Here is a 9,034-nt window from a genome sequence, read left to right as displayed (position 1 = left end):
ATCTTGGGAAAGATGCGTTTACACTGCAGGGTTCATCATTGCACTCGGACGGGGTCGAACTCGGGACCTTTCGGACCTGGTGTCTTGACTACGAAACTATTTTGCTGGCCACTGTCTAACCCGGTCTGTACTACTATTAATACTACTAGTAGTATTAATAGTATTTATTGTTACGTAGTACTGTACAGTACTACGTAGTACTTGAAAAAGTCGATAAGACCATCGTTTAATTGCATGCGGTTTCGAGTCCATCGTGTAGGACTTCACGAGCATCATGCCAACGTGTAGGCCTTAGAGGAGAAAAACAATTACGCCACGGATCATCACATTACACTCTTCACCTTGTGAAGTACACGTCATGCGGGCATGCAGGGATGTGGTTGCAATTTTGACTTGAAGTTGCATCCATCTTCCGTGCGGTATGAAGTGGTACTCTAGTTGAAGTACGCAATGACGTTAAACTCTCAAACTCTTGACTAGTACCGGTACATGTACCAGTGACTTCCCTCACCGTCCGGCGGACAGACTAAGTACACTCGGTGGGGAGAGTAATGTCTGATGCGACGCAGCACGCCCATCATCAACTCTGGCATTTTCTTGAGCGCAGTGATGTGAATTCACCAAACTACACGTTCTTTAGGCGACTTTCGGACTTGAGCGGGCATATAAAACGTAACACCAAGCAACGTTAAATCCCATAGATCATCCTATATGTGCACCCGCAGACACCACCCTGGTTCAACCGCTGTGGCCTCAGTTTGCTTTTCCCTCCCCTGCGACCTCTACATCCCATCAAGATGCTGCGATCTGTCACTAGACTAGCCGCGCCTGTTCGTGCCCGCATGTACGCTACATCGTCTATCGAATCCCTCGCCGTACGATCCATGGTGAGCTCGTTCCGTCGCCTCGGACACTTGGAAGCTCGGTTAGATCCGCTCGGTCGCGAGACACCGAGCGCTGTCGACGAGCTGGCGCCGTCCGCGTTCTCGTCTCTGTTTTCCACTCCGTTGTCCTCTACTGGCGAAGTGTACTTCCCGCACGCCACCACCGATATGAAGGTCCTGTACGCTCAGTTGCGCTCGACGTACTGTGGCTCGCTAGGCGTGGAGATCGAGCACTTGAAGCACAAGGACGAGCGCGACTGGCTCGCGGCACAGGTGGAGCATCCGTCGCTGTCGATCACGCCAAGCATGGAGCGCAACGCGTGGACGAGCATGCAAACGGCGGAAACGTTTGAACACTTTCTGGCCAAGAAATTCTCGTCCTTTAAGCGATATTCTGGCGAAGGCGCGGAAGCCATGATGCCTGCGATCCAGACGATTCTGGACACGGCCAGCCAGCACGGCACGTCCGACGTTGTCATCGGTACGTCACGTACACACACACATAGCCCTAACAAAGTGGCGTAGGCATGCCCCATCGCGGCCGCTTGGCCTTGCTTGTGGGCATACTTAAGTACCCCGTGCATCAACTGCTGCGCAAGATCCAGGGATTCTCCGACTACCCGGAGCACATTGTCGGGCTAGACGACGTGTCGTCCCACATAGCCCAAAGCGTCGACGTCAACGGCGTGCATGTGAGTCTGCTGCACAATCCGTCGCATTTGGAGATCATCAACGCCGTGACCACGGGCAAGGTGCGAGCCAAGCAGGACAGCGGCAAGGCCGCCATGGCGCTGCTGTTGCATGGCGATGCCGCCTTCTCTGGTCAAGGCTGTGTGCCCGAAGGTAACCAAAACCCCCACAACTTGTTTGGATTCTGCGAACGAGTTGACTTTGAGTGTGTAGGGCTCAGTTTGAGCCAACTGCCGTCGTTCACGACAGGCGGCACAGTGCACATTGTCGTCAACAACCAAGTGGGCTTCACCACAACCAAGCAAGATGGACGCAGCACCACGTACTCGACGGACGTGGCCAAAGGCTACGACATTCCCGTGTTACATGTGAATGGCGAAGACATCCCTGCCGTGATTCGGGTATGACAAACAAGGATCGATGGCACTTCCTTGTGATTGAGTGGATTCACATTTGAGTGGCGGTGGTAGGCCGCGCACATTGCCGCGAATTTCCGCCACACGTTCCAGAAGGACATTGTGATTGACTTGATCACGTACCGTCGACACGGCCACAATGAAGTGGACGAGCCGCGGTTCACGCAACCGGGCATGTACTCTGCGATATCGTCTCGTCCGAGTTTGCCAGCTCAATATGGCGCCCAATTGGTCGACAAGAATCTTCTCACACCGGCCAAAGTGGATGCGCTCAAAGCCAAATTGAACGCCCATTTGGAGCAAGAACTCCAGAAATCGGCCACGTACAAAAACCATATCGAAACGTATCACTTTGCCCTTGGAATGATATATATATATATGTAGGTACGTCCCGACGACTGTGGCGGCATTCGAAGGCAACTGGAAAGGTCTGCGGCAGCCCACGACGGCCGACATGCAGGCAGCCGTGGACACTGGCGTCGATAAATCCATTCTCCAAGCCCTCGGGGTGGCGTCGGTGACCGTGCCGCCTTCGGTGCCAGTGCACAATCGACTGGAGCGCACGCACATTCAAACCCGATTGGCCTCATTGTCTAAGGCCAACCTGTCCGACATAAACGTGGATTGGGTACTCTTTTCCTCCTAGCCGACACACATACGTTATGAGGTGGATTCTCATGATGATATAGGCCACCGCAGAAGCCATGGCGTTTGGATCGCTGCTCCACGATGGCCACTCGATCCGTCTCGCCGGACAGGACTGCCGTCGCGGCACCTTTAGCCACCGCCACGCAGCGTTCACCGACCAAACCACCGACCAGCATTACTTTCCGTTCAGAAACCTTCCCAAAGCACTCAACCCCACCGGTCGGCGTTTCGACGTCGTCAACAGCAACTTGTCCGAGCTGGCCGTGATGGGCTTTGAGTACGGATATTCGTGGGAAGACCCGCGTGCTCTGGTTTTATGGGAGGCCCAATTCGGCGACTTTTTTAACGGTGCCCAGATTGTGATTGATCAAGTACGTGTGGATTCACTCAAGGAACTCGTATTCGCAACCTATGAACGAACGTGTGTTGTTACGTAGTTTCTTGCGTCGGGGGAAACCAAGTGGATGCGTCAATCTGGTCTGGTGCTGTTGTTACCCCATGGGTATGACGGCGCCGGACCTGATCACTCGAGGTACAAACTCCTGTTGTCCATTTTACCTCAAATTTGATTGACTTTTGGGCGGATTCACGAAATCGATCGATCGATTCTTTGTATTGACTATTGTATGTAAAAATTGCCCAGTGTCACACTAATTGAATTAACACACTAATTCGATGGTGCCCTGTTGGTCCAAGAGTGAATTTGATTGGCTACTTGACTTGTGACTGGGTTTTGATTGGTCGATTTATCGATTGTCGTCTGCCGATTCAGTTTTTCTGCTCATTCGATGCACCCCAACCTCGAATTTCGAATCGACTTGACAATGTTCTGTATCATCCACCCACACTAACTAACTATACATATACTCCACGAATATTGATACCATGACGACACAGCTCAACTCGACTAGTAACAACTCGCGGTGACGACGATATGGTGGTGGTGATGATGTTAGTGGCAAACCAGAACGGTTTTTGCAGTTTGTGAATTCGCGGGCGTACGAAACCGCGGCCGACACGCCCGAGTTGGAGTCGATCAACTTGAGCATCGTGAATGTGACCACGCCGGCGCAATACTTTCACGTACTTCGTCGCCAACAGCTGCGCGACTTTCGCAAACCGCTGGTTCTGTTTGCGCCCAAGACGTTGCTGCGACTGGCTCAAGCCACGTCCAGCCTCGACGACATGGCGCCCGGCACGACCTTCCACTCGGTGCTCGGTGACAGTGTCGCACAACCCTCGGCCGTGCGTCGTGTGCTGCTCGTGTCTGGAAAACTCTACTACGACCTTGTGGCCCAACGAGCCCAGCAGCAGCACCAGTAGCCACATGTCCTTTTCGTTTGCTCTTGTTGACGGATAATATCGTAGACAAGATACGGCGATTGTGCGCGTGGAAGAGCTCGCGCCGTTCCCCGCCGACGCTCTCAAGGCTGAATTGGCCAAGTACGCGAACGCGACGGATGTGGTGTGGATCCAGGAAGAACCGGCTAACCAAGGGGCATGGGCGTATGCCAAGGTGCACTTGGACAAACTCGGCGTGCCCACGCGGTACATTGGCCGCCCATCGCTGCCGGCCACGGCGCAAGGGATGGGGAAGGCTAATGCCAAGGAAGCGCAAGAAGTGATGCGTCAAGCATGGGAACTATTGTAATAACTATATCAATTACCTTCCCTCCCATATACACACATACTGTACTAGGTACTACTGTAGTATTATACTTTCAGGTAGTCGAAACTATGTAACTTAATGTTAGTTCACGTGGACGCATAACGTAAAGGGCCAATTTATGACTGTATGAGCGAATTTATGTTACGTAAGTCGTATGAAAATGACCCAATCATAGATTGTCATTTGAATATGCACCAATCATGCAGTGAACCTCTGCATATCTACTCACAATTACATACAAAAAGGAAGGTTAAATTTACGAATAAAATTGGCAGTCAAAATTATAGAGGTTCCGCGTCTAAAACGGGTGCATAAGACAGACCTTGATCATAGTACGGTGTTCATCTGGGAACTCTCTACCTTATATATTTTAATATATTTATAATATCTTTATGCTACACTAGTACTATAAAGGCCCGTCTGGTAACTTTTCAAAAATAATATTCCATTTTTTGGCAAAGTGGGATAAACCAAAAATGCCATTTTCAAAATGGAGGTAAAAGGTCCATTTTGTAATATGGCGTTTTGGACCACCTCAAGGAGTAAATCCCACTTGGAATTATTGGATTTGGGTTAAATCTCTTCAAGCAAGACATGTTTCATTTTTGATCAGATTTATTGAATTCGGCCCCAAAATGGCGTTTTGGGTCACAATGTTGTAATATTCAATTTGCCAGATAGGCCCTAAATGAATTCTAAAAGAAATGATGAGATAAGCCCATTTTTCGAAGTCAAATGAAAGTTGTTTGTCATTTACTGTTAAGGCAGGGATGTTATCCGAACTATTTTCGAGGATTCTGAAATTATATCAAAAATATTTCTTAATTTCTATCGAAAACGTGCAAAAGCAGGAACGGACACTCAAAAGCAGGGATGAATCATCCCTGCTTCAACTCAGGCGTCCCTGCTTTTGACGTTGTGTTATCCGGAAAAATTCACGTTTTAGCCAATCAGGAGTCGTATTTGCGTGGATACTTCAAAAAGCGTGGACGGGAATGTTCGCAGACCAGCCCCTAAGGCATTTTACCGTAACGTTAGTATGTATAAGAGGTGTAATCTAACAATACCGTACACCAGGATATAATTCACTACGTACTAGTAGTACTGCACGTAGTAACCAAGTGCATGTGCGTCTTCCGTACAGGGCCTCGAGTCGTTCCCGTGTGGCTGGCTACTGTACTGCATATTGTAGTGTGATGTAGTACTGTAGGCATTTGATCACAGTTCAACTCACATTATTTCACTGTCAGTCCGTGACACACTATTTAAGGCAATTCATTGGCTGGCATCACCAACAAATGGACACCAAAGTGGTGTGGTCGACGGCGCTATTGGCCTGTGCGTTGGGCGTGGGCGTTGGTGTTGCTGCATCCAGCATCTTCTTTCCGAGCACTCATGATGCAACGCCCGAGGACGACACCATTGCAAACCTGCGACGGGATCTCGAAAAGGAGAAGGCATTGCGGGCACAGGAGCGCAGTGGTCGGACGCATGCGGAGCGGGATGCTCGGTTGCTGGCACAGAAACAGCTAGACAAGGATGGCTACACGTTCGAACCCATCGGCACCGTGACTTCCTGCTTCCGCGACCGCCGAGGTACACCACGACAAGGCGCGTTGGTGCCTGGCAGCTTGGCCCGGATAACCCTGCATGCGAGCATTTCGCCCACGTCATTGGAATGTCTTAACCAGTTTAGCCACATGTGGGTGTTGTTTGTGTTCCACGAAAACACCAACCTCGCCAAGGTTACCACGCACAAGACTGCCACGTACCCCTCGAAAATCGCCCCCCCACGGTACTCAACTACCTAATGGCTGATTGGCATTGAGTACCTACCTACCTCACGTGAACGATCCCTGTAGTTTGGGCGGGAAAAAGGTGGGCCTTTTCTCCACGCGCACCCCACACCGGCCAAATTCCATCGGCCTCACTGTGGTCAAGGTCGACGCTGTCTCGGGGTACGTTAGGGATTCATCATCGGTCCCCTCCACGAATCGATGATACCTAATGCGTCTTCTAGTCGATTCGTCGACATCAGTGGCCACGATCTGGTGGATGGCACACCGGTGCTAGACATTAAACCGTACGTTCCGTATGATAACGTGGCGTCGCTGGTGTGTCCGGAATGGGTGGCTGAGAAAGACGACATTTTGCCTCGTCCAGTGCACTTTACCGTGGAAGCTCAAGTGCAACTTGAACAAGCCATCCCAGCCATGCAATTCTACACGTCCGTGGCGGCCATGCGGGCCACGATCGACCAGATTCTGGTGCTGGACATTCGCAGCATTCACCAAAAGCGAGGCGAGGCGTCCGACACAGAGTTTCATTTCCGACTGGACCATCTCGACGTGGTGTTCAAGACGCTAGACGACTTTATTCAAGTCACGCGCTGTTCTGTGGTGGACAACAAGACAACCAAAACATCTCGAGAGCAAGGTCCGAACAACCATCGAGAAGACACATACGGACACGGCGGACTGCAAATCGAACAACCCCTGGAATAACATGGTTGGTCTTAACAGAATGAATGGGCGCTACACTAGGAAATACTACTGTATGTACGTAGTAGCACATAACGTTAGTATCTATCATCCATCGGTTGGTCGAAAACACATTTTTCCGCCCTAAGCTTACATCGAGCACGGCTGTCACTTTGAAGGTGGAGTTGTTGAAACCTGACTGCAGTTGAACTCTATGGAAACCATACCACCAACCAGTTGGTTTTATTGGCCGACCACAGTACTCAAGCCTACCACCTCATCAACCAATCGATAACAAATACTTCTAACGTTAGGTAGTGCAAGGCAACTTGGGGCCAGGAATGCAAGGGTGCAATTTATCACAGTTGCAAAGGCCTGTTAAAAGCTGGCTACACGTTGGATGCTTGACGGATGCCCCCTTCAAACATCACTTATAAGGCATGCCATTCAGTTCACGTTAGATATTCAACCCTTAACTGTTGTCTTTACGAGTTGGCTTCAGCAGATTGCAAGACATACAGTATTAGAGGGGTTTAGGATGTCCTTATCGTTGACCATATCTCATAGCTGATGTGGCTCACATAGAATGGTAGGACTGACATCACAATGTGCTTCGGTCGCTGACGAATATCGTTTTCATTTCGAGACGGGTGTGATGGTGGGCTTTGCAGTAAATCTTGGCCACCATGCTAAAGTGCAAAGCCTGACTACTGTACAGTATTGTGGCCATGTCTGGACAAACAACGCGGAAACTTGGTCGAAAACCAACCTTCTCGAGAGGGTCCCCAGTTCACAGAAGTCGGCTTTGCTCTGCATGAGGCCCCTCTGGCCCTCGGAACTAGGACAAAAGATCTCCCTTCTAACCCCCCAGTCCCAAACCCGAGGAAGAATACAGGTCCCAGTATCTGGGACCAATGTAAAGGCTAGCAGACCTACTGTACATCGATTGCCATTGACAAATAGCTAAATGCATTGTAAAGTACTACACTGTATACGTACTCCCTAACTACAGTGAGGCCTGGACCTTGGGTAACGTTTGCAAAGTTCCTAACGTTATACGTATTATCCGACCGGTGGAGTTGCTATAACTGGGATCCGAAGCATATCCGCCGTTTCCACGACGAGCCATGTCGAACGTCGATCGTTAAGCTTTTGGTAAGTTACTGTACTGTACTGGTAGCCTAGCCCCAATTCCAAATACAAATTCTGTCAGGGTGTGCTTCCATGTACCGTACGTTTGGGCGAACCGTCTCCCAAATTTTCATAACTTCTTCACTGTCAATTTTGCTCGAAATACCGTCAAATTTTGGCCTGTTATTGGTACAACTACATAATCCAGCCACCTCAAATTATAATTGAAACGGCCGAATAATACTGCCTTGAAAGCCAAGAGACGTTTCCTATAGTACGATGGCAATTTAAAAGTCACTTTCAATTTAAATATCCAAATTTTTATTCGAGAGCATCATTAAAACGACCACAGTGACCTAAACCTACACGAGCGCCGAAAATAACACATAGTTTGAGGGGAGTTCCACTGCACTGGTCGCCAAGCTGAGTTGATCAGCAAGTCCAGCTTCGGCGTCAGGGTGGAGCCAATGGGCAGTTGGGCCAACCGACTTCAAACGCCTCCCACCGTGCCCGTTGCCCCTGTCCGGACGGCGTTTGCCATTCCGATTTCCCAGGCCATGGACGACAGCTCCTTCTGCAGCTATGATGGCCAAAAGGTGGTCTCCAAAGCATCTTGTCACGTCTTGAACAATTCGTTTACTCGTAGGAACGCCGGCATCGATTCCTAGGCGGGGATCCAGGATGCGCATGTACGCACTCTCGATTCGTTTGGGTGTGGAGGCACAAAACTTGGCTGGGGAGTCTCGAGGTAGGTGGGCCGTCCATGCCTTGTGTCGTTTGAACGAATTGTCCACATCGTTGATTAGGGAACAGTCCCAACACATCAATTCGGGGCTGTTCCCGATTGGCCTGCCTGCGAAGACGGTTCCAGTGTTGAGTTCGTGCTCCGGTAATAACCATCGGTGCAGATATCCCTTGAATCTCATCCAGTTGATCGTAGTCGTGCATGTCATCTGCGTCAATGCATCGTGCCAGAAAACCCAGTTCTCTTCGTGGGGAGTCCCACGCATCACTCGTGCCGACTCGGTGACGATGTGCTCGATTAGCGTTGTCACACAGCAGTGCCCTGCCAAGGCAGATGAGCGATCAATTACATTCTCCCAATCGTCCCCATAA

The 9,034-nt window shown here is 50.2% G+C and overlaps 3 protein-coding genes across 8 annotated transcripts; all 3 read left to right on the top strand.

Annotated features, from left to right (window-relative positions):
* The first annotated feature begins 707 nt into the window (after positions 1-707).
* H257_12914 (oxoglutarate dehydrogenase (succinyl-transferring), E1 component) lies at positions 708-4,318 on the top strand. 6 transcript variants are annotated; one of them, XM_009840295.1, is made up of 9 exons: positions 708-1,365; positions 1,410-1,727; positions 1,788-1,975; positions 2,045-2,313; positions 2,375-2,618; positions 2,680-3,009; positions 3,076-3,170; positions 3,595-3,957; positions 4,007-4,318. In XM_009840295.1, the coding sequence occupies exons 1-9, from the start codon at positions 798-800 to the stop codon at positions 4,287-4,289; spliced, it is 2,658 nt and encodes an 885-aa protein (XP_009838597.1). In that variant the 5' UTR covers positions 708-797; the 3' UTR covers positions 4,290-4,318. The 6 variants fall into 6 exon arrangements, with proteins under 6 accessions (XP_009838597.1, XP_009838602.1, XP_009838598.1 ...); XM_009840300.1 differs by having other exon boundaries at positions 3,536-3,957; XM_009840296.1 differs by having other exon boundaries at positions 3,595-4,318.
* Positions 4,319-5,558: 1,240 nt separating this feature from the next.
* On the top strand, positions 5,559-6,913 carry H257_12913 (hypothetical protein). The gene is made up of 3 exons (XM_009840294.1): positions 5,559-6,102; positions 6,170-6,265; positions 6,328-6,913. The coding sequence occupies exons 1-3, from the start codon at positions 5,606-5,608 to the stop codon at positions 6,809-6,811; spliced, it is 1,077 nt and encodes a 358-aa protein (XP_009838596.1). The 5' UTR covers positions 5,559-5,605; the 3' UTR covers positions 6,812-6,913.
* Positions 6,914-8,385: 1,472 nt separating this feature from the next.
* On the top strand, positions 8,386-9,034 carry H257_12912 (hypothetical protein; the record flags this gene model as incomplete). Its single annotated transcript, XM_009840293.1, has 4 exons — positions 8,386-8,514; positions 8,587-8,666; positions 8,725-8,807; positions 8,859-9,034. 4 exons carry the CDS (start codon positions 8,386-8,388, stop codon positions 9,032-9,034), a joined length of 468 nt encoding a protein of 155 aa, XP_009838595.1.

The sequence above is a fragment of the Aphanomyces astaci genome (genome assembly GCF_000520075.1).
Source record: "Aphanomyces astaci strain APO3 unplaced genomic scaffold supercont1.43, whole genome shotgun sequence".
Taxonomy (NCBI): Eukaryota; Oomycota; class Saprolegniomycetes; order Saprolegniales; family Verrucalvaceae; genus Aphanomyces; species Aphanomyces astaci.
Note: the sequence above shows the minus strand (reverse complement) of the source record. Positions and strands in the feature narration are given on the sequence as shown.